Source organism: Cynocephalus volans, chromosome 1 (assembly GCF_027409185.1).
Source record: "Cynocephalus volans isolate mCynVol1 chromosome 1, mCynVol1.pri, whole genome shotgun sequence".
Taxonomy (NCBI): Eukaryota; Metazoa; Chordata; class Mammalia; order Dermoptera; family Cynocephalidae; genus Cynocephalus; species Cynocephalus volans.
The window spans coordinates 132,149,730-132,176,754 of record NC_084460.1 but is presented as its reverse complement, the minus strand read 5'-3'; the positions used below and the strand labels follow the sequence as shown (position 1 = coordinate 132,176,754).

At 41.1% G+C, this 27,025-nt stretch overlaps 1 protein-coding gene across 1 annotated transcript; it reads right to left on the bottom strand.

The window, feature by feature from the left end:
- Positions 1 to 591: 591 nt before the first annotated feature.
- BTLA (B and T lymphocyte associated) lies at positions 592 to 27,025 on the bottom strand. Its single transcript, XM_063112144.1, has 5 exons — positions 26,962 to 27,025; positions 24,425 to 24,748; positions 6,046 to 6,189; positions 3,168 to 3,214; positions 592 to 1,055 (listed from the first exon to the last, which is right to left on the bottom strand). Exons 1-5 carry the CDS (start codon positions 27,023 to 27,025, stop codon positions 774 to 776), a joined length of 861 nt encoding a protein of 286 aa, XP_062968214.1. The 3' UTR covers positions 592 to 773.

Here is a 27,025-nt window from a genome sequence, read left to right as displayed (position 1 = left end):
AGTTCAGCAGCATTATGTCACATTCATATACATTAGTCTATGTGACCCAAATACTGAGTCACCACTTTGCTCATAAATGCACTATACATCAATTGCTCTAGTAATAGCTGTATTTTCTTGGCAATCTAATAGGGTAGATACAAGTTTGCCAGTTAGGGGGAACAACTACCCCACACCCCATTGATGTATTCTGTATCTTTATTGCACCATTTAATCTTTCCATTCTTTTCTTATAAAAAGTCTAAAATTATTTCTCCTTTACATTTAAGAAACACCAGTCTTAGATTGACAAAGGAAAATTTCTTATTGTGAAAGGTTGACTGAAAACATATGATCATTTCTGTATTTATGGTTGGTTAGTCAAATTGGTACATTTTTTCTTTTTTAAGCGTGTGTAGTGAGCTAAACCAGATAACACAAACCTCTCTTCCCTACACATTTCTCTGATAGTTCCAAAAGAAAAATTGCGTTTGTATATTGGGTAAAATGTAGCTAAGTTTAAATGTTCTACTGTTCTGCTACTGATGATATCAATCAGTCTTGGAGAGAAGATTTTGTTGCTCAAGGCTATAATATAAAAGGCTCCTCAAAAAGATTCCAGGAGAAATTTTAATCATTTGTCCTATATATCCTCAAGAACTGAGAACCAACATGAACCTCCTTAACGGGAAAATTCCCAAGTTGAGAAACATTGTTAGACATCCTGTTGGGCCCAGACAATGGTGCTGACATGCTGATCATTCAGTGATCACTGGTTGGAGTCAGGGCCAGATTTAACTCCTCACACATATGGATGCATATTCTGTTGGTGCTTCTTTCACATTTCTTCCCTGTCTTGGGTTCATTCCAGTGATGGAGTGGTTCAGGGAAGCGTAAACAATGCCCTGTTTGTTTTCCTCCAGGCGTGGGTTAGAATAAACTTCAGGCCCTTCCTGCAACCTGAACCAAGAGTCAGGGTCATTGTCATAAATTTCAGTTTCTGATGGTAGTGTTTGGGAATTTTGCCTGGTGCCCACTTCAGTTTTCTCAGTCCTAAAGGAATGGGGAACATCAACCTATAAGAGAAAAAAAATGGTGTTAAGTACCACTGAAGGCTGTGATGGTGCATATCTGTTAGCAAACTGAATGAAAAGCTAAATGGAATCATGTACATTGAAAGAAATAATCTACTGCTCCTCGCATATGCTTCTGACATTTATTTTTAGCAGACTCTCAGTTATTAAAGGATGCAAATCTGAGGATCTCTATATTCACCCCAAATAGTTATTTTGTGCTTTATTATTGGTCACATTTGAGGTCACAGAACACTTTTCAATCCAAACTTCATGGTAAAAAAGCACAGCCAAAATTAATGGAAAAAGCATAAAATATCCCAAGGAAACTTCAGGCAGTTTATAACACAATTATAACAGTTATAACACAATGAACAGTATTAATGCAGTTTAGAATAAAAAGATTGAGGATAAAGCAGAACATATACCCCCTGAGAAGGCAGAAAGAATAAATATTATGAGTTATCCAAGATATATTATTATTATTTGTGACCTGGAATTTAAAAATTGCTATCAGTTTTGGAGGGACAAAGCTTAGACAAAGTTCCAATATGTTATTCTGGTTGTTATTTCTATCACAAGAAAATTCTTACATTTTCAAATACAGTCAAATATTTCAGAGCTTCTGAGAAAGAGGTGAATTTATGGAAACTGAAAATAAAATGAGTCCTGATGTTTTCTCACTCTCTTCAGTTATTTGTTAGGCATTCCTGGCTAGACAAAAGACCCACTTGGTAAAAATGAAGATATTATGTTAATGCTAAGGGTTATCTCAATTTTTAAAATCCCAATTTTGCCAGTCAATTTATGTTCTTACAGTTTGGCCCAATCCTTTAAGGTATCAGGTCCACAGCCTTTGATAATCTACATACCTTATTTGGTTCTGTCATCCTCATTGTGATGTGTGCGGTAGGATGTCTATTACATCGCCTTGACAGAGTTCTACCATGCAGACATGTCTAGCCCTATCCTGAGAAACGAGGTCACAACTGCTGATACACTGCCTCCCTCTGATGAGGTAGCTGCCCAGAAATAACATTAAGGCTGGATGATTGAAAGGGGCAGGGGTTATTTGGCTAAGATGGAAAGTGCCCCCAGCTCCACTTGAAGGAGCCTGGTTAAAGACAGTAGGTGGGGCACTGAAGAAGAGTGCCAAGTGACCTAATAGCCATAAATCCTCAATATATCAATGAGGTCCCTGTCATATTTTTTAGTCTGGGTAAGTCTGTCAATTCAGTTACCTAGCTCTCTTCTCAAAAATCGGATCATTTCTATGGAAAATTTTATTAGGAGGAATGGGGGAAATTTCAAGAGGATTACTACCTCTTTATTGCTACTCTACCTTATCGAAACACACACACACACACACACACACACACACACACACACACACCAAGTTCCTTTGCAGTAGCTCATTTATGACTATATTTTTTTAATTAGAGAGCTTTGATTTTTTGCAAATATATTACCTTATCTTACATTTTTTTCTTACATTTGTTTTTTAGTTTCAATATCTACACAACACTGAATCCAGAGCCTAAATAGATATTCCAAACCTTATTAAAAAAATAAAAAAATTAAAACTGCCTCCAAAATTCACTTTTCTTTGTCTGGGTGGCCTCTTCTTTAACAATCCCACACACATTACCAGAGACTTTAGCACAGTAACCAAGCCTGAGATCATGCCTCTTTGTCTGCTGGTGTGACTTATGAAGAAATCTAGTCATTTTATGAGGTAATTTATGGTTCATTCTTTCATTAACTTCCTATTCTTTTCCAGAAAGACTTTAAGATGTTTTTGTGAGAATAAATGAGTAGCTTGAAGAGCAGACTCTGACGCTTCTGTTCTGAGTCTAGGCTGCCTCCCATGCCCTTCCAAAGAAGCACTTGTTATGAGGCTTGTTAATCCTGAAGAGCTTTTGCTGCAGGCAGAGGTGTAAAAAAAAGCACATTTTTAAAAATGAGTCTATATACATAGTACTTGGAACAGTGCCTGGAACAGGGTGTTATATAAACTCGTGGAATGAATGGATAAATAAATAAATAAATACATAAATACATAAGAACAGAGTATAACACAAATTGAATTTGTTTTAATAGATGTATCAAACATACCAGGTTTATTTCCCTTCTTGGTGTATCAGAAGACTTCTTTTGTTTCTCTGTAAGACAAAAAGCAAAATAAGCAATCAAAAGAAGTAAAAAAAGCAAAGATAAACCACCTTCTCACTCACGTCCACCCCGTTGAATGCCAGTGACAGTGTTGTTAATTTTAGCTTGTTTATTCGCTTTGGCTCGCGTGCCACACACACCTCAGTTTGTGAGAATTCACACTGCCCACTGGCCTCACTGATTCACCTCTTCTCACTTTGCGTAGCCGTATGGCACATCCAAGAGGAAGGGGAGAAACCAGTGCATCACTTTGAAAAGGCTGTGCAAGGCCTTGCTTGGGGGACATTCCATACGCAGCACCAGAAATGCTGCTGTAGTGTCACCAACATAGCCAGGATCTCCTGCTGCCTAATTCACTTTGGAGGTGGTAAATCAAAATATTTATCCCTGCCTTTTTTTCTCTTCTTTTCTTTTCTTTTTCTTTTTTTTTTTTTTTTTAAGTTCTGTGAGAGGTTCTAGCAGCCTCAAGAAAGATAATGAATTCTACAGAGGACCCCAGAAATTGCTGTGTAGATGGAGAGGTGGGGTTACAGAGGATTCTTCAGTATCCTGAGGAAGTTCTGGGCTCCAGAAGTCCTAACTTCAAAATGCTGGAAGCATTTTTGCCCAGACAAAACTTTCTCCTGTGACAGACAAAATAAGGGTTGCTCTGTCTGGCTCAGTTTGTATAGCTACACAGTGGTTAGCATTGCGAAAAAGGTGCTGGGAGATGGAAAAGAGGATCAAGAAAAGAGAAAACTGAGGTGATTGAGATCAGAACTAGATCAGAATTTTCTATGCATCCCTCTCTTACTGTGTTAAGTGTTTAGTTGTGACATTGAGGAAATTCTTACAAAAGTAGAAAGGAATTGTTTTCAAAATATCATACCTCTCCCATCATAGCCAAACCCACATTTTACAAATGCGTTATTGTTGAGTGAGGATTAAGTTCAAGCATGTATTTTTAATGGCAACAGAAATTACAGATATATGAATTTCCTCTGGGGACATTGATTCTTTATTTAGACAAGGGTGTGTGTGACTGGCATAATGTGGCATATCTGCGAAAAGGAGAATGAGACAAAATAAGAAATCAGACATGTTGATTCAAGAGATTCTTTCAGCCAACCTTTCAACCCTGTTAAGGTTTAGAAGAGCTCCTTCTCATACAGACCTAAGATTGATGCAAATGGAATGAGAAATTCCCAGCAATGTGCTCTTCTACCACAGCCCTGGGCTGGAACACTGTGCTGTGGCGAGCATGCCTCACAGTGACAAGAGGGAGCCCAAATTAATCCAGTTAGTTATTTTGGTTTAAGTATGAGTTCTGCCAGGCACACTGTGCCAGCACCTCAGGGACCCGGGGCATGGAGAAGGGGACCAGACCCCCCCCCACACACACACAGCCAGGCACTCTGCACCAGTGCCTCGGGGCTGGCCTAGGGACCCGGGGTAAGGGCCTGGGGACTGGACCCCTCCCATAACTATGCACAGTGGGACTGCACATCAGCGCCCTGCCCAGGGGACTGAGGCATGGATAAGGGGACCGGACCCACCCTCCCCAACCGGGCACCCCATGCCAGTGCCCTGGGGCCCATCCGGGGACTCAGGGTATGGAGCTGGGGACTGGAACCCCCTCCCACAATGGGGCACTCCATGCCAGTGCCTCGGGGCCTTCCCTGGGACCCAGGGAATGGAGAAGGGGACCGGACTCCCGTCCCACAACCAGGCACACTTCACCAGCACCTCAGGTCCCTCCCGGGGACCTGAGGAATGGAGAAGGGGACTGGACCCCCCTTCCACAACCAGGCACACTGCACCAGCACTTTGGAGCCTGTTCTGGGACCTGGGGCATGGAGAAGGGGACCGGATCACCCCTCCTACCACCAGGCACACCACACCAGTGCCTTGGGGCCTTCCATGGACCTGAGACATGGAGAAGGGGACCAAAACCCCCACCCACAACCAGGCACACTGTGCCAGCACCTTGGGGCATGCCTAGGGACCTAGGGTAAGGAGCTGGGGACCAGACCCCCCTCCCATAACCAGGCACACCATGCCAGCACCTTGGGACCCATTCAGGGACCTGGGGCATGGAACCGAGGATCAGACACTCTCCACTACCAGGCACACTGCCAGCACCATGGAACAGGCCAAAAACATCTCCTCCATGTGGGTGACCCAACACAGCCACCACGATAACCATGGCTGCTGTGAAGGTGGCTAGATGCCACAACCACCAGGCAGATGGTCCACCAGCCACTGGAGTGAGTTGACACAAGGAGAGTCATCAGCAGAGGAAAAGAAAGGAGGAGGATGTCTGTCTCCACAGAGCCCATTTCATAGTGACGGAAGAGACATCTGCTCTATGATAGTATTGGGGGACCTGAACACGCCTTTCAGCATTGGACAGATCATTTAGGCAGCAAATCAACAAAGTAACCATTATTCTTTCAGAGGGAGAGAAGAAATCTAGGGTAATCAGAGGGGGGAGGGGGAGAGGAAGGGGGATGGGGAGAGATTGGACGAGGGGCATAAAGAATAATTACAATTTGTAACAATATATATGCTAGTAATATTGATTTGATCAACATATCTCAATGTTGAACCCCAAAAAGATGTATAATCAATTTTATTCAATAAAAATTAAAAAATAAAATAAATAAATAAAGGGGGAAAACAAACAAAAAATAAGTATGAGTTGTCCCCCCAGGAAATCACTATTCATGATTTATCACACAAGATCAGGAAAGAAAACAAGAACCAACCAAAAATATATCAGCCCCAGGAATAAGAACCCTAAATGTGTGGTCTAGAGGTGCAGAGGGAAAACGGAACCCACCTTGGTGCCTTCGTAGACAGCAGAACAGGCAGAAACAGGTCATGACGAGTAGAAGCAGTCCCCCCAAAGGAACCAAACTGTAAAGGAGCCATGGTCTGCCTGCTATCTCTTCCTCAGAGAGTGGTCCTGAGGTGCTGGTTGCATCTGGAATGTCAGTCAATGCTAAAGACAGTTAGGAAATCTGAGATATGTTAGGATCGGCAACAATGCTCTGCATTGTCTGAACTTGAATAAAGGAGATTTCAGGCTGATGCGTCCATTTCTCCTTCAGGGGCATTCCCTGAGAATTCCAGGCCTCAGTGTCATCAGTCACCTCTTTATTGCTGAGCAAATGTGGCTCAGCAATAATTTATGTTTTTCAAAAATCCTTTATTCTGGTAGGGTTAATCTTCCGTGGAACGATCCCCATAACAGCTCTCAGAAAGCACTTCTCTAAGCCCTTACATTTACAGTATCTAATTTAACTCTCATATTCACCACTTAAGGATAGTAGGGAAGCCATTATCTTTATTCAGTCCCATGACTTGAGAAGAGTTATTATTCCAAAAAATTGCTCAACTAGCAATTAACAGTTGTGACTAACATGTTTCTGTCACTAAATTCAAGTTCCTTAAATGCCCTTGCCTTGTCTCATAACTCATTGGTATCTCCAAATACCAAATACCTTTGGCATCCCCAAATATGGTTTGCCCGGCATACCACTAATGCACATTATTATCGATCAATGAATATTAACATGCATTAAGGCCCTGTTTGTCCATGGTTCGTTGCAACTTATTAGTGGGTTAAATTGTGAAACAATTTAGCAAATCACAAGTAGTATTGTTAAAAAATCAAACAGAATAGAATAGAAAATATCAGAAAGCATTGCACACACTAGATTAGTAGTTCCCAACTGGGACAATTTTGCCCCCCAGAGAACATGTGGCAACGTGTGAAAACATATCTGATTGTCACAAGGTAGGGGGGAGGGCTGGCATCTAGTGAGTAAAGGCCAGGTATTCTGGTTAAACATCCTACATTGCATAGGACACTCCCCGCTCGCTGCAACAAATAATTATTCACCCTAAAACGTCAATAAAGAAAGCCTGTCTTGAGATAAGTAAGGCTTTGTAAAAAAATGTGTGTGTTTGTATTATGGGCTATAATGTGGTGTAAGATCTATTTTTTTTTCTTTTGGGTTGCTGATAATACAGTATGAAAAGTATTGGAGTAAGATATTCTAGTGTAATATGTGTGATTTGTTTTCCTTGATTCTTGGTTGGGGGTAAAAATGATCAGGGGCAACTGCAAGCTGAATGTAAAGTGATTTGGTAATTCAGAGCGGTAACAAAGGTTGTACTACTCATGCTGCAGCTGTTGTTTAGGTTGGGCAAGCAGCCAAATCATTGCCAAAAGTGGCAGACACAGCTGTCTGTGGAGGGGTTTGGGTAGTGTCTTAGTCTATTTTCTGTCACTTATAACAGAATACCTGAAACCAGGTAATGTGTAAAGAAATGGAATTTGTTTCTTACAGTACTGGAGGCTAGGAAGTCCAAGGGGAAGGGATTACATACGGGGAGGGCCTTTTTCTGGGTGGGGATTCTCTGTAGAGTCCTGAGGTGGCTCAGAGTATCACATGGCGAGAGGACAAGAGCGTGTTCATGTGCTGATGTGCCAGCTCAGGTCTCTTCCTCTCCTTATAAAGCTACCAGTTCCACTCCCATGATAAACCATCAGTCCATTAACCCATGAATCCATTAATTCATGAATGGATTAATCCATTCATGAGGGCAGAAGCCTTACAATCGAATCACCTCCTGAAGGCCCCACCTTTCACCATTGCCACATTGAGGATTAAGCTTGAACATGAGCTTTGGAGGGGACAAGCTTTCAAACAGTAGGAGATAGCAATGAGGGCTAAGGTTTCCACAACATATCACCTAATACAAACAAATCTACTGAAGTAAGAAGATCCACCTTCTAAACAAACTATAGTTTCCTTAATTTTACATAATTAGTTTGACACTTACTTCTTAGTAGGTGTTCTGAATTATTAAGAGTCCATTCTGAAACAGAAAAATAAGAAAAAGAATTGAAATTGGTTGGGAAAACAATGAGGATGTACACTTGAGTATATCCAAAATCAGAGCTAGTTTCAGAGAAGACTCCAGCATTTGCACACCAACAGAGAATCCGATAATCCAGCTCAAGGTCACTATGTGTAATCGGTGGATCACATCTTAAGGTCATGGACACAAACTAAATCGATGGGTTTATGTTGAGGCTCAAAGAAAGACTTTGTAAATACAACATAAACTCCATCACTCTGCTTTGATCCCTCTTCCTCATTCCTTAAGTATAAGGACACAACACAGCTTGTATGACACCTCTGGCACCTGGAATAACAAGACACACATTCAGCAGGTGAGTGTGGAAGGCCTCAAGGAGAGGATGCTTTGGGCGATATTCTGGATGCTCATTCTGAAACAAAGATTGTGCCTCTCAGCTTCCTGCCCTCTTGCCCTATCCCCACTTTCCTGCACAGATAATGACCATCCCACCTTTGTGAAGGTCCCAGTCAGAGACTGACCAAGGGCAGGTTGGGGAGGATGGAGTTTCAGGCCAATGTATGTTCCAGTGAGGTTCCTCAGTTCGATCAACTTTCCCCCTGAGACTTTGCTTTGTTTTTCAAAGTGGTTTTCTTTATCCTGAGAGAATATTGCTGAGAGAGACCTGTTCTTACATGGACATAAACAGCAAAGGAAAGTCAGATACAAAAACAAGAAAATTCCCAATATCTCTTCAGAAAGATATCTAAAGGGGAGAAAATAAAATATATTTTTTTATCATGCCTCCATAATTTATTTACAAAAGGTATGGTCCTTAAAGGTAATTCCAGAGTATATTTTTTTTCTCACCTCATACTTAGTTCACTGAGCACTACCACGTTCTGAAGACAAAGGAATTTTTCTTTGACCCTTTCCTTTTTATCTTTGTTTTTACCACTTCACTAAAAGAAAATCTACATTCAGTTTAAATTAGTTTAAATCTACACCCAGTTTTAATTAAAGTTAATCTTTAAATCATCTACTTGACTTTTGTGAAGGAAGCAGAGATAATCCCCCCAAAACATGACTGAAGTCCTGCCTTGCAGGACATTACAATCTTTCATGGGACTTAAAGGATATTTCCACACATGAGTATAGTGAAAGGAAATCTGTGATAAATGAGAGCACAAACCGTAAATGGCATAAAAATGGACAGAAGGAAAAGAGAAATCACTTCCCATAGGGTGATCGTGGAAGGCTTCCTTGAGAACTTGGGAAATGTGCTGGGCTTGAAAGAAGGGGTAGAATTTTGATAGGTGGAGACAAATGAATGGGTGCCCTACAAGTAGTGAGAATGGCATAGGAAGGGTCATGGTGAAGACATGGCAACAGCAAGTAGGAATGTTAGGCTGGAGCTGAGAGGTCCTATATGAAATCCAGAAACAATCTGGAAAGGTAGGAGGGGAAGAACCATGGAAGACCTTGAATGCTGGTTATCAAACAGCTTAATATTGTGAGCACTGGGGATGCTCTGAAGGGGACTCAATAAAAGAGTGGCTTTATGAAAGAAGTGTATGAGGCAAATTAAGTGTATTGGGAAGATTTTTGGCTGACACAGACCAAAATGGGGAAACACTAAAGACAATCATAAATTAATTGGAACCATTTAGAAGGAAGATAATGAAGGTCTGAGATGCTTATAGAAGCTGTGTGAAACAAATCACAGAGTGGAAAGTTGTTGACAGACAAGAGTGAAAGGCCAAAGCAAAGCCCTGGGGAATTTCCAATAGAGGTCAGGAGAGTTAATTAACAAGGGGATAAGAAAGGGAGTGATAAGAAATGTGGGAGAGCAGGAGAGTAGGAAATTAGGAGAGTAGAAATCTTCAGAAAGAAACTTACAAGGATTTTCCATGTCTCCAATCTAGCTCTTAGAGTTTCTCATAACTTTTATCCTTAGCATTGTTTGTTCTAGTTTGGCACTAATAAAACCCCTCATGGCACAGGGTTAAGAGGGAATGCTGCCTCCCCTAACCTGAAATTAGGCCCTCTCCTCCACAAAACAGATAGATTCTAATTTCAGCCTCTGGTGATCTCCAAAAGATGCACCATTATGCACCTTGCAAACTGTAAACCATTGTTAGCGGTCAAGGAATGAACCAAATATTGGATGGAAAAGAAACCATAGTACTACTAGGAAACTTTTGTGTCTTGTGTAATTATTAGCTTGCCTCTGATCATGGCCAAATTCCTCCCTCTTCTATAGAATTGGATTGGTTCCCATGAAAAAAGGCTAAATTACACAAGAAGTCTTCTCTTCCAAGGAAGGTGGACTCAATGACACTAAAATTAATTTTATTATATACTGTATTAGTGTATATTATATAAATTTTTCAATAACACATTTATTTTAAATTTAATAGTATAATTAATGTCATCCTGGAAGTAATGTTTTGCAAGTTATGCTTACTTTTATAATTTATTTTGCAAGTTAAAAAAGTAGTACTTTTTAAAACTTCACTATTTCATCTCATTAGTGTGAATTATTAGTACAATTCTTTTCAGAAAGTATTCATTCCATATGTCCTCAAAATAGGCTTCTCCAAGTTGTTAAAGACACTTTTTGTACTTTACATAGATTATATTCTTTAATTCATTTACAAAGAAATAGTTACTGAGCTCCTGCCATGTGCCAGATACAATACCATCTATCATATAGAAGCAAAGATGTTTACGACAGCCTTCATCCCAAAGAGGTTTTTTAAGCCAGTGCATGCATAGTCACAGGTAACTAGCAATGAGTTTGACCCCAAATTTGCAAAAGCAGAGTCTACAACTCTGCCATAAATTCCTTCTACACTTCTTTGCTTCATAATTGAGGATTGTAGCTAGAACTAGAATACTGTGCATTCTTTCATTGCACTGCTGTAAGGGATTTTAAGGTGATTTAAAGGATTTTACAGAGATTTTAATGAATTCTTTCATTGGGCTACTTTAACAGAATTTAAAGACTGAATCCAAAGAGTGCATATGAAGTAATAAATTAATTAAAAAAAAAAAAAAAAAAAAACAGCTACGAATTGTATGCATTCAAGCAAATGGTGTCCATAAAAGAAATAACTGTGAGGCTGTATCTAGATTTTAGACATGCTACTACTGCACCATACCTCTGAAATTTCTCCTTTGCAATAACCTTCAGGGTCAGTTTATGGGCCACAGAAGAAACTCCATTTCATTTCTTGTTATTAAAGGTGATGGATCTGGGACATGACTGGTGCCATTGTGCACAAAATAAGCACAAAATAGCTGCTGGCCTTGTCTTCCACTCCAGCACCAAACACCTCCCCCTTCCCTTTATGAGAAGCCTCGTGGCTTCTGCAAAACAGAAACCCTTTTGCTGCTATAAGGGCACAGTTCTCCACCCTGGTCACATAGCTTCTGCATTAGCACAATGCCCCTCCTTGATAGTATCAGCCAGACCTTGGTGCCCTATATAAACTCTCTCATCCCCACACCTGAGGCTGTTCTCCATTTTGAGAGCAGCCCCAGGCTGCCCACCACTTTGAGCACAGCCTGGCAGATTCTTTTCCTTTCCTTTAATAAAGCTTGATTGGTACCTGGCATTTTGGTTCACTTTCTTTCATTATGGTGCCAAAACCCAGCAAGGGTTTTGGCTGACATTGATTGGCCTTTGGCTGCTCTTCCCAGACCTGCCGAACTGGGTACACTTGGGACTCTCTCCTTTTGCCATTTCAGACCAATGCATCCAACATAGGCCTCAATTCAGGGTGAGTCAGTGGCTAAGTCCTGTCTCATCTCAGGTTCCCCCAACTCACTCACTCTTGTTCTGAAAGCCCAGGCACCTGGCCGGGGGAACTCTTCTCATGCCCCCAGCTATTAGAGGATGCTCCATTAGTCAGTTGGTGGCTTCTTGCTTGAAAAGAAGATGGACAACAAAGAGGATGCTCTTTGTTGGCATCTCTACCGGGACTGCCCATTTCCTTTCTCACCCTCTAAATGGGATCCTTACAATCCAGACCTCCATGTTCTATGCTTCCAGGCTGTCTCCTGGACAATCTCTTGTCCAGGCCTCCAGGGAGACATTAAAACTCAAATGCCTCATTACAATGGATGCCAGTGGCCACAAGATGGCACCCTTGATTTAGATACTCTCCTAGACAACTTTTGTCACTGAAATGGCAAGCCGGAGAGATTCTTTAAGTTTAAGCCTTTTCCACTATCTTTGATCATGTTCTTCTTCTCTGTCAAAACTGTCCTATGTCTCAAATTCTCCGCGCTCATGCCTGACCTGCCCTTCCAGACTTGGATTAATCTTTTAATTCGTCAGACTACTCTGCTCCCCATACGGACCACCTCAACTACCTCTGTACACTCCAAATCCTTCACCAGCCCCTTTACTTTTTCTCTCTCTTCATCCTCAGCCACCCAACCCTCCCTTCTTCTCGCCCTTCATCAGGTAACAACCCTGCCTTACCTCCAGCTCCTTTAAACCCCCCCTCCATGAAGTGGCTGGGACGGAGGGGATTATCTGGGTCCATATCCCCTTTTCTCTTTCTGATCTCTCCCAAGTCCAAAATTGACTAGAATCCTTCCGGTCCAACCCAAACACATATCCATCCCCTGAAGACAAGGAGAGGGTCTGGATAACAGCCCAACAACAGACAGATGAGGTACATGCTCAAAATAATAGTCAGCCTGTGGGAGCTGTTGCTGTTCCTCACATGGACCCAAGTTGGGACCACCAGGCTGGCCACAGGGATCGTGATCTTTGGGATAACATGATAACACACTTGATTTACAGCCTACAAAAGGCTACTAATACCTAAACTGCTTCTTTGAGGCTTTACATAAATACACACAAATAGACTCAAACTCCCCGGCAGGCATGGCCTTTTACGGTACCTCCTCAACACAGCCTTCAAGGTTTTTAATGATAGAGAGAGAAAAAAAGAGGATTGTTTTAAAAGAGATCAGGCCAAATATCAGCTCCTGGCTAATGCCATCTGAAGCTCACATACTCCAAAGCCGGCTGCCTCTAGGGGCAAGCCACCTGGGAACTGCTTCAAATGTGGTCAACCAGGCCACTGGGCACAGTCCTATTCTCACCCCAGGCTCCCTCCTGGGCTCTGTCCTCACTGCAAACAGCTGGGTCACTGGGGGGATTGACTGTTCCACTTGTGAGAGAGGGAGTGGCCCAGTCCCCAACCCACAACCTTTGGCTTCATGGCCATCCCTACTGAAGCTTCTAGGTTTTGCCCAGGAGGAGGACTGACAATGCCCAGGGCCCAAGGTCCCCACAGAGATCACAACGCATGAGCCCAGGGTAACTCTCCTCCTGACAGGTAAGCTGATCTCTTTTGTCATCGATACAGGGGCCATTTACTCTACCCTTCCTGAATGTGCAGGACCAACAACCCTGTCCTCTATCACAATAGTAGGGGTCACAGGATCAGAATAGCACCCACATATCACTCAACCCCTTTCATGCACCCTACATCACACCCAATTCACATAGAAATTTTTAATAATGCCTCAATGCCCAACTCCCTTACTGGGATGGGACACTCTTTTCAAATTCAAAGCTACTCTTACCCTAAACACTTTAACTCCAGCTACAATACTCCTGTTACAGGCCACCCCAGACCTGGGCCCTGAAACTTCTACCGTCCCCTTTCCCCCTGACAAAGTTAATCCTGTAGCATGGGACACTTCTTCTCCCTACATTGCTATACACCATTCCCCTATATCTTGTTCAGAACCCCTCTTTGTTCCCTGATGTCCCACAGTACCCCATCACTAACAAACACCTAATAGGCTTAAAACTCATCATACGCAAACTCCTTTCTTCTCATATTTTATGGCTTACCCACTCGCCTTTTAGTACACCCATCCTTCTGATTATAAAGCCTAACAGCTCATATTGTTTAACATAGGACTAATCCTGACATGTGCCATTCCCAACAACTCACCTGGACAGGTTTGCCCCAGGGATTTTGGGATAGCCCCCACTTTTTCAGCCAGGCCTTAGCTCAATACTTATCTGAACTTCCTCCAACCTCTAGCACATTAATACAATATGTGGATGACCTCCACCTTTGTAGCCCCTCCTATGAGGATTCACAGGGCCACACTGTTGCTCTCCTTAATTTCCTGGCCTCTAGGGGATATCGAGTGTCCCCCAGCAAGGCCCAAATTTCTTCCCCTTCAGTCACCTATTTGGGAGTCCACCTCACCCTCAACACCAGAGAAATAATGGGGGATCACAAAAGTTTAATTTCTGAACTCCCTACTCCTTCCACAAAGAGTGAAATTCTCTCTTTCCTGGGGCTTGCAGGATATCTCCACATGTGGATCCCTAACTTTGGCATGCTAGCAAAACCATTTTATGAGGCAGCCAAAGGGAATCGTGCCATTACCTTAGATCCCATAAAGCCCATCCATTCCTTCTTACAGCAATTAAAAGCCACTCTCCTTGCAGCCCCAGCTCTATCCCTCCCAAACCTATCTCATCCTTTTATCCTATACATCACAGAAACCCAAGAATTGGCAGTAGGGGTTTTGGGACAAGAGGCAGGAGACATTTTCTTCCCAGTTGCATACCTCTTTAAACAACTAGACACCACAGCTCAGGGATGGGCCCCTGTTTATGGGCCTTGGCGGCAGCCGCCCTTTTAACACAAGAAAGCTCTAAACTAACTTTTGGACAACAAACAGTCAAGACCTTCTCAGGCATAAGGCCAAGTCAATTCTCTCCCCTTCCCGCCTACAACTTATCCACCTTACCTTCATTGAAAATTCCTAGTTCTCCTTTAAACCTTGCCCACCCTTAAATCCAGCCACTCTCATCCCCAAATACTCACAACCCTTAGAACACAATTGCATGGAGGCTTTAGACCTCTTTCTCAATCCCTTTCCACACATCTCCCTGCATCCCACTATGTGGCCCCAACATACGTGATTCATAGATGGGAGCTCCACCTCCGTGCCTGTCCCCTGGGTGGGCTATGCCACAGTAAATCTAACACAAGCTATTGAGGCTGCCCTCCGCCCCCCTAACACCACTTCCCAACAGGCAGAACTCATTGCCCTCACCTGCGCTCTCACTCTAGCAAGTAACAAACTAGTCAATATATACACTGACTCTAAGTATACTCACCACATCCTACACTCCACCCTGCACAACTCCCAAAGGAGGTTGGGGTTATATACTGCAGAGGACACCAAACCTCCAATAACCCCATAGCCCAGGGAAACAAACTGGCGGATCTAGCCACAAAACAGGCTGCTCAGTCACCAGGCCCCCACTCTCCCTCTCACTCTCAGGTCCTTCTCATGGCCCCTACACCCTTATCCCAATACACACCCCAAGAAACACAACACCTCCAATAACTGGGAGCAAAGAGGAAGGACAACTGGTATACTCTCTCCGGTTGCTATGTCCTCCCTACCACACAGACTGAGCAAATCCTTTTAGGTTTCCATAATTCAGTTAATATAGGCTATGAACCCCTACTATGCCTTCTTCAGCCCTTATATTACTCTCCCCACATGGCCAAGTTACTTAAACAAATCATTCAAAATTGTCCTTTGTGTACTCATTGCTCCAATCAAGGTGGCCTCCAAGTTTGGTCCTTTCCCACCCACCAGGCCAGAGGATACACTTCTGGCCAGGACTGGCAAATTGACTTTACTCACATGCCTCCCCAGAAAAGGACATGCTATCTTCTAACCTTAGTAGATAACTTTTCAGGTTGGATTGAGGCTTTTCCCTGCACTTCAGAGGATGCTACAGCAGTAGTGCATGCTGTCACCTCAGAAATCATCCCTCATTTTGGCTTGCCCACCAGCCTCCAGTCTGATAATGGCCTGGCATTCATTTCTCAGATTACTCAACTCACAGCACAGGCATTACATATCAAACGGGACTTACGTACACCATATCGGCCTCAGTCATCAAGCAAAGTAGAAAAAGCCAATCCCCTCATAAAAACACACCTCACCAAGCTGTCCATGGAACTTCACTCCCTTGGACCCAACTTCTCCCTTTAGCACTCACTCACTTGTGAGCTGCCTCCCACAAGCCCACAGGCCTCAGCCTCTTCGAACTTATGTCCCTACTCTTTCTCTTATGAGGATTCTTCTTCAGGAACAAGCCAACCTCCTATTACCTCATCCTTTCCCACCACCCCTTCAGATTTAAAACTGAGCCTGAGACAGCAAGTGTATATTAAAACCCGAATCCCAAAGCCTTTCTCACCATGTTGGGAAGGGCCTTACACAGTACTTCTCACCACCTCCACAGCAGTGAAGGTACTAGGAAAGGCACCTTGGTGTCACTTATCCTTGGTAAAACTAGCACCTGAGACTTTACCCAAAAATCTGTTAACACCGAGCCAGAGGGGTCCCTCTACTCAATCCCCAACCCAACATCTCCTCACACTTCGTCCATTTTAGGACCCACAAAACTAAAAATCTTCAGGACCTTCGCTTGTCCCTCAATCCCAGAAGAAGGATGATCTTTCCCCCGGTGACTATCCTCTTACTCTGCAGACCTGCTTCACATCCTTCACACAGGAGCTGCTCCAAGACTGATCCTGACCTGCTATTGCGGGTTTGCCATCGTGGGACATGATAAGTATAAGCCACCCCGTGTCCCTAACCTTTATTATACTACCTGTTCTAGTACTTGCTATAGGATTGGTCAGTGCTGCCCCAAAGGAGAGTAACATTATATGAAAATTTCTCCTGGCACTTCTTTACCTCCTATCAGTAGGATGCTTCTTAGCGATTTCACTGTGGCAATGTGCCCTTTAAATTCTTTTGGCTCCCTAACCCTTCACATCCCTCCTGTGTTTTTCCTCCTATCTCAATGCTCCCCCTTACCTGGAACATGGAGGTTCCAGGTCCACAGGGACAATGCAGTCCTCAACAAATCAGACTGGTCCCCAAGCGACTTATCTGTCTCCCACTTGGTAAGGAACTTTCTGTGGTCACCCCCCTTCCTGTTGATGCAGCCCACAATGTTTCCAAATGTCTCTTCACTTAATCTCACCTCAGTGGGGACTGTCAGCGTTGTGTGGGGCCTGCCCACACTCTGCCTCACTAACAACAAATGCTACCACTCACTTACCCCCTACTCATCCCTGCCCTAAAACCGGAATATATTTCCTTGGTAAAACTGTGTTATCCTGTTGCTTGCCCCCTAACGTGATTTCTTGCATATTTGTCTGGCTCGTGACATCAGACATCACCATCCAGACAGATGGAGGGATGGAGACGGGACTGGGACTAACTTTGCCCCCCCCTTCAGGAAGTGCCCCCCCACTCCCATAGGACACTAATTGTAACTTTTTTAATTGGGGCAGGGGTCCTTCCTGCAACTGGGACTCGCATAGTGGGCCTTGCTATTGCCTCTCAATTCTATCAAAAACTCTCAGAAGAACTAAGCATAGATAGCATCTCCTTTCTCCAGTGACAGGTCACCTCACTCACGACAGTTGCTTTACAGAACTGTTGGGCCCTTGACCTCCTTACAGCTGAGAAGGGAGACACCTGCCTCTTCTTGGGGGAGGAATGCTGTTATTACGTAATTGAGTCTGGGGTGATCCAAAACAACTTAAACCATTTAAAGGCAAGCATTGATCACCAACACAAAGGGTTACAAAACACAAACACACCTTGGGGGTGGCCCCAGTCACTGAACTCTTGGATACCCTGGCTTATGCCCCTACCAGGACCCCTCACTGCGCTGGGACTCATCCTACCCTTTGGTCCCTGTCTCTTTTTGTGTTTCTCTAATTCCTTGCAGGAATGAATGCAGGCTTTCACCAGACAAAAGGTTGCCGAATTGTTCTTTCGAGGAGGATATCAGCCCCTCAGAATCAGCGGCCCTCCCCTGGAAGAATACATCCTCCCCACACAAAACCAATACCCTGCCACCTAATTGTTTTACCTGCAACATAAATCTTTTATTTTTTCTATATCTTTGCCCATCTCCAGCAGGAAGTAGCTTCAGAAGAATGAGACCTTCACCCCTGTCCCCTTCTCTTTATACTTAAAAGGTGGGAATGATGGATCTTGGAAGTGACCAGCACCATTGTGCACACAATAAGCACAAAATAGCCTCCAGCCTTGTCTTCCACTCCAGCGCCAAACCCCTTCCCCTTCTCTTTATGAGAAGCCTCAGGACTTCTGCAAAACAGAAACGCTTTTGCTGCTGCAAGTGCACAGTTCTCCACCCTGGTCACATAGCTTCTGCATTAGCATAATGCCCCTCCTTGATGGTATCGGCCAGCCCTTGGCACCCTATATAAGCTCTCTCACCCCCACATCTGGGGCTGTCCTCCATTTTGAGGGCAGCCCCAGGCTGCCCGCAACTTTGAGTGCAGCCCATCAGATTCTTTTCATTTAATAAAGCTTGATCAGTACCTGGCATTTCACTCACTTTCTTTCAAAAGGATGCTCTTCTTTTATCCAAATATAGTTGCCCCTCAGTATCCACAGGGGATTGGTTCCAGGTCCTACCACGAATGCCCAAATCCACAGATGCTCGAGTCTCTGATATAAAATGATGTAGTATTTGCATGTAACCTATGCACATCCTCCCATAAGAGTAAGATAAAAAATTCTATACATATTCAGTACAGACAATTTTTTAAAAAATATTTTCAACTCATGGTTGGTTGAATCCACAGATATAAAACCCATGGATATGGGGAGCTGACTGTATTGCTTATTGTGGTAAAATACATATCACATAAAAATTACCATCTGAACCACTTAGAGCATGCAATTCAGTGGCATTTAAGACATTCACCGTTTTGCACAACCATCACCAATATCTAGATTGAAAACATTTTCATCACCCCAAAAGGAAAGTCTGTCCTCATTCAGCAGTCACTCCACATTCCTTGTTTCCCCCAGCGTCTGGCAACCACTAATCTACTTTCTGTCTCTATAGATTTGCCTGTTCTAGATATTTCATATAAATAGAATCATACAATATGTGACCTTTTGTGTCTGGCTTCTTTTACTTAGCTAATGTTTTTGAGATTCATTCATGTTGTAGCATTTATCAGTATTTCATTCCTTTTTGTGGCTGAATAATATTCCATTGTCTGGATATACCATATTTCCTTTATTCACTCATCAGCTGATAAACATTTAGGTTGTTTCCACTTTTTGGCTATTATAAATAGTGCTGCTATAAACTTTCATGTGCAAGTTTTTGTGTGGATATATATTTTATTTTCATGCAGTATTTACATAGGAATGGAATTGCTCGGTCCTTTGGCAACTAGCCTTAACCTTTTAGGGAATGCCAGACTGTTTTCCAGGTAGGTACACCATTTTACATTTCCACCAGTAATGTATGAGGGTTTTCATTTCTCCACATCCTTGCCAACACTTGTTATTTTCCACTTTTTGAAATCTGTTTTTTTTTTTTTTTTTTTTTTTAATTCTGGTCATCCTAGTGGGTGTGCAGTGAAATCTCACTGTGGTTTTGATTTGCATTTCTCCGATGACTAATGTCATTAATCATTGTTTTTTCATTTAGCCATTTGTATATCTTCTTTGATAAAATGTCTGTTCAAGCCCTTTGCCCATTTTTTAATTGAATTGCTTATCTATTTGTTATTTTAGGAGTACTTTATGTATTCTGGATAATAGTCTCTTCTCATATATATGATTTTCAAATATTTTCTCACGTTCTGTGGATTGTCATTTCACTCTCTTGATAGTGTCCTTTGATGGAGAAGAGTTTTTAATTTTTATGAAGTCAAATTAATCTATTTTTGTTGTTGTTGTTGTTCCTTATGCTTTTGTAATCATGTCTAAGAAACCATTGCCAAATCTAAGATCAGGAAGATTTAAGAAAACATAGCTTTATAGTTTTATATAAATGTAGTTTTTATAGTTTTAGCTCTTATATTTAAATCCCTGATCCATTTTGACTTATTTCTTTATATGGTGTGAGGTAGAAGTCCAAATTCATTATTTTCCATGTGTATGTACAATTGTCCCAGCACTATTTGTTGAAAAGATTATTTTCCCCCTATTGAATGGTCTTGGCTCTGGTCAAAAATTAGTTGACCATAGATATACGTTTATTCCAAACTCTCAATTCTAGTACATTGATCTATATGTCTATACATATAGCCACTGCCATGCTGTTTTGATTACCATAGTTTTGCTGTAAGTTTTGAAATAGGGAAGTATTAGTCCTCCAACTTTGTTCTTCTTTTTCATGATTGTTTTGGCTATTCATAGTCTGTTGCAATTCCATATGAATTTTAGGATCAATTTTTCAATTTCTGCACCGCCCCCAAAAATAGGGACTTCCAGGAAGGTGGCAGACTGGAGGCATCCAGGATAATATTCCTCCCACAGAAGAAAATCAAGATGGGCTCACCACCACCACAGCTGCAAATGCCAGAGCTGTTGTCTGGTCCCAGAACTGTTGCCCACTGCAGAGCAGCTCCCCACAGAGCAGCAGTCCTGTGGGCTGTTCATCACTGCAGCCATGAACTCCACAGATGCAAGCAAGGCAGCTGCAACCACTGCCACCATTGCTGTCACCCTGAGTTAGCCCCACTGCTACCAAGGACACTGCAGATGTGAGGAAGATGGCTGCAGCCACTGCTACTAGGTAACCCCACTGCTTCTAAGAACATTCCAAACTGCCACCACCACAAGGTAATCCCACCAAAGACACTGCCGAGGACACCACAGATGTGAGGGTAGTAGTTGCAACTACTGGTACCACTGCTGACCCCACAAGGTAACCCCTTTGCTTCTGTGGACCCTGCAGACACCAGGGAGGCAGTTGCAGCCATGACACCACTGTTGCTGCTGCGAAATAACCCTGTTACTGCTGCAGGCACCATAGCTACATAGGCTACAGCTATGGATACTGCAGCCAAGTGGGCACCTGCTACAACTGCCACTGCTACAGTCACAGCCATCACTGCACTGCCAGGCAGCCACAATCATCATGCAAGTAGCCTGCTGATGCTAGAGCCACTGCTGCCATGCCAGCAATCCACCAAAACCACCTCCGCAATCACCATCACTGCAAGAGTGGCCTACTACCACAGTAGCAGCTGCAGCAGCCACTATCACTGTGCAGGCAGACTGCTCACCACTTGACTGCATTGACACAAGGAGGATCAGCAGCAGAGTCCAGGGAATAAGGGTAATATAGGAAGCAACTGCTCTACCAGATGACCAGACATCAAAGTAGAGATACTAGAAATACAAAACAAATGAGTCCAACAAAAGAATACAAAACCTCTCAAGTATCAGACCCCATAGAATAGGAAACCCTCAAAATGACTGAAAAGGAACTCTGAGTAAAAATCTTAGGGAAACTCAGAGATATAAGAAGGCTCATTAGATGACACAATGAACTGACAAAAACTACCCAGAATATGAAGGAGGAAATTTACAAAGAAATTACTACTTTAAAAAAGAATGTAGCAGAATTCATGAAACTGAAGGAGTCATTCAACAAAATAAAAAACACAACTGAGAGCTTAAGCAGCAGGAAAGAATTTCTGATCTGAAGACAGTCTCTTCAAAATAACTCAGGCAGACAAAAAAAAATTTCAAAAAGTGAAGAAAATCTAAAAGAGCTAGTAGACAACTTTCAGTGCACAAATATCCAAATCATGGGTATTCCTGAAGGGGAGGAGAAAGGAAAGGCATTGAGAACATATTCAATGAAATAATAATGGAAAACTTTCCAGGTATAGGGAGAGACACAGACCTTCAGATTTGGGAGGCTCAGAGATTCCCAAAGAGATTTAATCCAAAATGGTCCCCTCCCAAGTACGTTGTAGTCGAACTGGCAACTCAAAGACAAAGAGAGAATCCTAAAAGCAGCAAGAGAAAAGCATCTAGTCACCTATAAGGGAGTTCCCATCAGATGAACAGCAGACTTCTCAACAGAAACTCTACAGGCCAGAAAAGAATGGAATGATATATTCAAAATACTAGAAGAAAAAACTGCTAGCCAAGAATAATATACCAAGCAAGGCTATCCTTCAGAAATGAAGAAATAGCGTATTTCCCAGACAAACAAAACCTATGAGAGTTCACCATCACATGACCAGCCCAAGAAGAAATCCTCAAGGGAGTCCTACATCTGGAATCCGAAAAACAATAATCACTACCATGAATACACAAGAAAGAACAAAACTCACTGGTAGAACAAAAATGCAAATGGGAAAGAGAAATAAACCATATTTTACCACTTCCAAGACTGGCTATTACCAAAAAGACAAAGAATAACAAACGCTGGCAAGGATGTGGAGAAAAGGGAACTCTTCTACACTGTTAGTGGGACTGTAAACTAGTGCAGCCATTATGGAAAACAGTACGGAGTGTCCATTACAGAAACAGTATGTTTCTCAAACAACTTCAGATAGAACTACCATACGATCCAACAATCCCGCTTCTGGGTATACACCCAAAGGAATGAAAATCATCATGTCAAAGGGATACCTGCACCCTGATGTTCACTGCAGCTCTATTTACAATAGCCAAGAGTTGGAACCAAACTAAATGTCCATTGTTGGATGACTGGATAAGGAAAATATAGTATATATACACAATGGAATACTACTCTGCTATAAAAAAAGGATGAAATTCTGCCATTCACAGCAGCATGGATGAACTTAGAGAAAATTATGTTAAGTGAAATAAGCCAGGCACAGAAAGAGAAATGGTGCATGTCTTCACTCATAAGTGGGAGCTAAAATAATAAACAAATAAATTTTTTAAAAGGAAGAAAGAACAATCACAACAATATGTTGAACTTTCAAAAATAGAGAACAGAACTGAGGTTACCAGAGGTGGAAAAAGGGGAGAGGGAGGGGGAGTAAGGGAAGAATTGATAAAGGGCAACGAAAAATGATTATATTGTGTAATGTTGAAAGTACTAAGTATCCTGATTTGAGCATCACATATTGCACATGGGTATTGATATTCAACTCTGTATCCCACAGGTGTGTACAATCAGCTCTGTTACAATAAAAGAAATCATTTATTAGACAGTTTTCAGAAAAAGAAAGGATGTTGGGATTTGATGAAAATTGCATTGAATCTGTAGATCACCTAGGGAAGTACTGTCATTTTTACAATACTAAATCTTCCAATCCACGAACATGGGATGTCTTTCCATTTATTTACACCTACTTTAATTTCTTTCAGACATGCTTTTTTTTGTTTATTGTACAAGTCCTGAACCTCCTTGGTTAAATTTATTCCTAAGTATTTTATTTATTTATTTTTGATGTTGTTATCAATGGAATTGCTTTCTTTCTTAACTTCATTTTCAGATTGTTTATTGCTAGTATAGAAAACAACACTAATTTTTGTGTTGTCTGTATTCTGTAACTGCTGAATTCACATATTAGCTTTAATAGTTTTTTACGAATTTTTAAGGATTTTTCTATATATAAGGTCATGGCATCTGTGAATAGAAATAGTGTTACTTCATCCTTTCCAATTTAGATGTCTCTTATTTCTTATTTTTGCCTAATTGCTCTGGATAGAACTTCCTGTTCAATGTTGAATGGAACTAATAGAAACAGACATTATTGTTTTGTTCCTGTTTTCAGAGGAAAAACTTTCTTTCACCATTGAGTATGATGCTGGCTGGGGTTTTCATGAATCAAATATTTTTTACTCTCTTCTATTCCTCTGTCTTTATTTTTTTCTCACATTTTTTTTCAGCTTCGTTTTTCCTAGCTTAACCTCTACCTGTCCTTCCTTGGCTGTTAGAGTCTATTAAAGGCCTCTGGGGAGGGACTGGAGAGGCAACTGAAGCTACAAATATTCTCCAAAACTCATCAGGGAGTCAGATTATTTGTGTGCTGTTTGCCCTCTGGGCAAACTGTGAACTATTAACAAGTGTGTAACTGTCTGAGCACTATAAACATGACTTCAAGGAATTATAATCAACAAAAATCAAGGACAAAAAAAATGGAAGAAAAAATAAAATTAAAAATAAAACAAGGACAAAGAATATAGAACTATCTACAACTACTGTATCCACTTTGTAATTTTTTTCAGGGACCTACTTTTGGACTTATCGGGTGAATTATATAACCCTTAAAGGCAATAACTTCATTGTATTTTGCTCTACTCTTCTCTATCTCACTCACCCCAAACACACACACACACGTACATGCATGCACATTGCAATCTGTGAGACTTCTGATGTGCTGCAGATGTTCAGTCTTTAACCTAACCACTTGAAAACCTGGACTCTCTTTTTCCAGGAAACATGATGAGAAAAGCAGATGATCTCAGTGTTAAGAACTCACCTGTCACATAAATGGTAATTGAGTGGCTTTTAATGAGTCTAGATGAAGAATTTGCAGAACAGCGGTATGACCCACTGTCACTAGGAAGCATTGCTTCAAAGTGTAGGATAAAAACTGTAATATTCTTCCTTTCTTCCCAACTCGTGTGTTGCTGACGTCTATCCCCAAGATGTAAACACTCTGTTCCTTTGAGCTTGCACCAAGTCACATCAGGTCTGCTAGCACAGTATTTCACAGGGCACTCCAGTTTAAAAGGATCTCCTGCTGAGACAGAGTATTTGGATTGTCTCTTAATGTAAAGTTGTATTTCACATGAATTTTCCCCTAAAAGATGAAAACAAAATTAAAATCAAATATGTTCTTCTGGAAGGACCATATATACGTTCTTCAACACTTTCTGCCAAAGATTTCTCAAGCATGATTCTGTAATTTTCCTAGATAACATTTCTAGAAATTAACCTTCACTAGTGGAGTATCTGGTACATATTAGGCCTGTAATAAATATTTGTTTAAAAAATCATACAAATCATTTAATCCTCAGAAAAAATACAATATATGTTATTATGAACCCTGTTTTACAGGTGAGGAAACTGAGGTAATAAAGAACTTTCCTAGAGTATATGCTAATAATTAGGAGCATTAGGATTTAAACTCATACTGGTGTCCACTTCTCTGTAATTCCTTAACCATTACTCTGTATTGCTTCTTGAGCAGTAATCACATTTTCTTTTACCAGCTCTGATATATTCCATTAAGCAAGAGAGAGAAATTTTTGTGAACAACCAGGTCCCTATAATACTTGGCATTAGAAATTTCCTGTACTTATTTTTCCATTGCTTTAATGCTGCCTAGCAATTTTTAACATGACTTTTTCTGTGTAGGAGACATGCAACTCTACATAATTGTCTGAGTATAGGATTGTTCTGAGACAACCTGGATTTTCTATGCTTCTTTAAGTAGGAGGAAGGGCAGTGGTTTGCTTCTTTTGGAAGTTCTGCATACTAGCCCAACATACTGGAAACTTGCCTCCCTGTGTTTTTGGGAAAATTGCTTTTTTTCCTGGAAATAGGTCTTCCTATTATCTTCTAAGAATCTCCAGTTAGTAATCATCAAGTGTATACAAAATCTGGAGCACAGAAATGTTTTTTAGAAATTTTCTGTCATTGAATAAGTTATGTTATCATTAACTTATCATGAAAGTATTTACTTTGTAGCCACGACATCTGAAATACAACTGAGAACCAATATACATGAAAAAGAAACCTTATCTAAGCAGACAAAGTAGATATGGCAAGATCCCAAATTTATCTTATTTAATAAATAATTCGTACAATTCCATTAGCATTTCCTAATTATCCCAGAAGGCATAACTATGTTATACAATACAGACTAATAATTATGGTTATAATAAGATTAAATTAACAATAAAACTTTAAATTATATTTAATTGCATTCATATTTTGCAACAAAATTATGCAATGTGTTTTACAAAAAATTTTATCAGAATCATTACTTCAAAAAACGTTTGGGCCTCCAAAGGGCAAACTTCAATTACTTAGAATGTACATTCAGGTGGAACTATTCATTTTCTGATAATTTTTGGTCTATATTGTCCATTTTTGAGACCAATTTATAAAAGGAACATGAGAAATTGCATGTATTTACTACGAACACTTAAAAACCTTTTTGCATCAGTTACATCACATAACTGATGTATGTGTGTGTCTGTAAATTGTGGCATATTCTACTGTAAGTCTGACTCCCTGAGCTAGTGAAACAAAACAACTAAAATGGGCAAAATTTCCCTTTAGTTAGGCACTTCGTGGTAATTTATATATTTTTATTTTCTCAATAAAGTTAAGGTTAAGCATGTGGTCTTAAGAGTATTTTCTCCTAAAAGAACCGTGGTTGCTAGAGGTAGAAAAGGGGAGGGGAGGGATTGGTTAACGGACACAAAGAATGACTGCGTATTGTAATGATGAATAAGCTCACTATCCCAATCTAACCACCACTATACATTGTAAACAATTATTGAAACATTGTACCCCAGATGTGTGTATAATAAATTATCTTAAAAACAAAAACAAAAAACAAATATGGAGAGCTGTAAAAGTTTATTTGTTTTTAATTTTAAGCAGATGAATTACACTTGTTGCGAATTAACTTATCAATAAATAAAATTCTGTGATGTATGGTTGGTAAAAAAAAATATATATTTTCTCTTTAAGTTCTTTTTCCTTCACCCTTATAGTTCTTTCTTAGCCTGTCTTCCTAGGTTTTGAACTACTCTTTCTCTCAGCAATACATCCAAACTATCTGCTTCATTAATTTCTCTCACTCATCTTCAAGCATTTTTTTGAATAGATTTACAGTATCATGAGTTAAAATGACATTAGCACATTAGCATAACTGAGATTATAGCCAAAACTCTTTTTTAAAGACAAAGAGGGCTAAGGGCCTTACCTGTGATCACACAGCTAGTTAGATGTTGAATTAGGGGGCAACTTTTGACCCCTGAATTTCCCACACCTCTCTACCTAGAACAATGTTCCACTCTATGTCTACACCCTTGCCAACCTGAATATTATCCTTTTTAGCCAT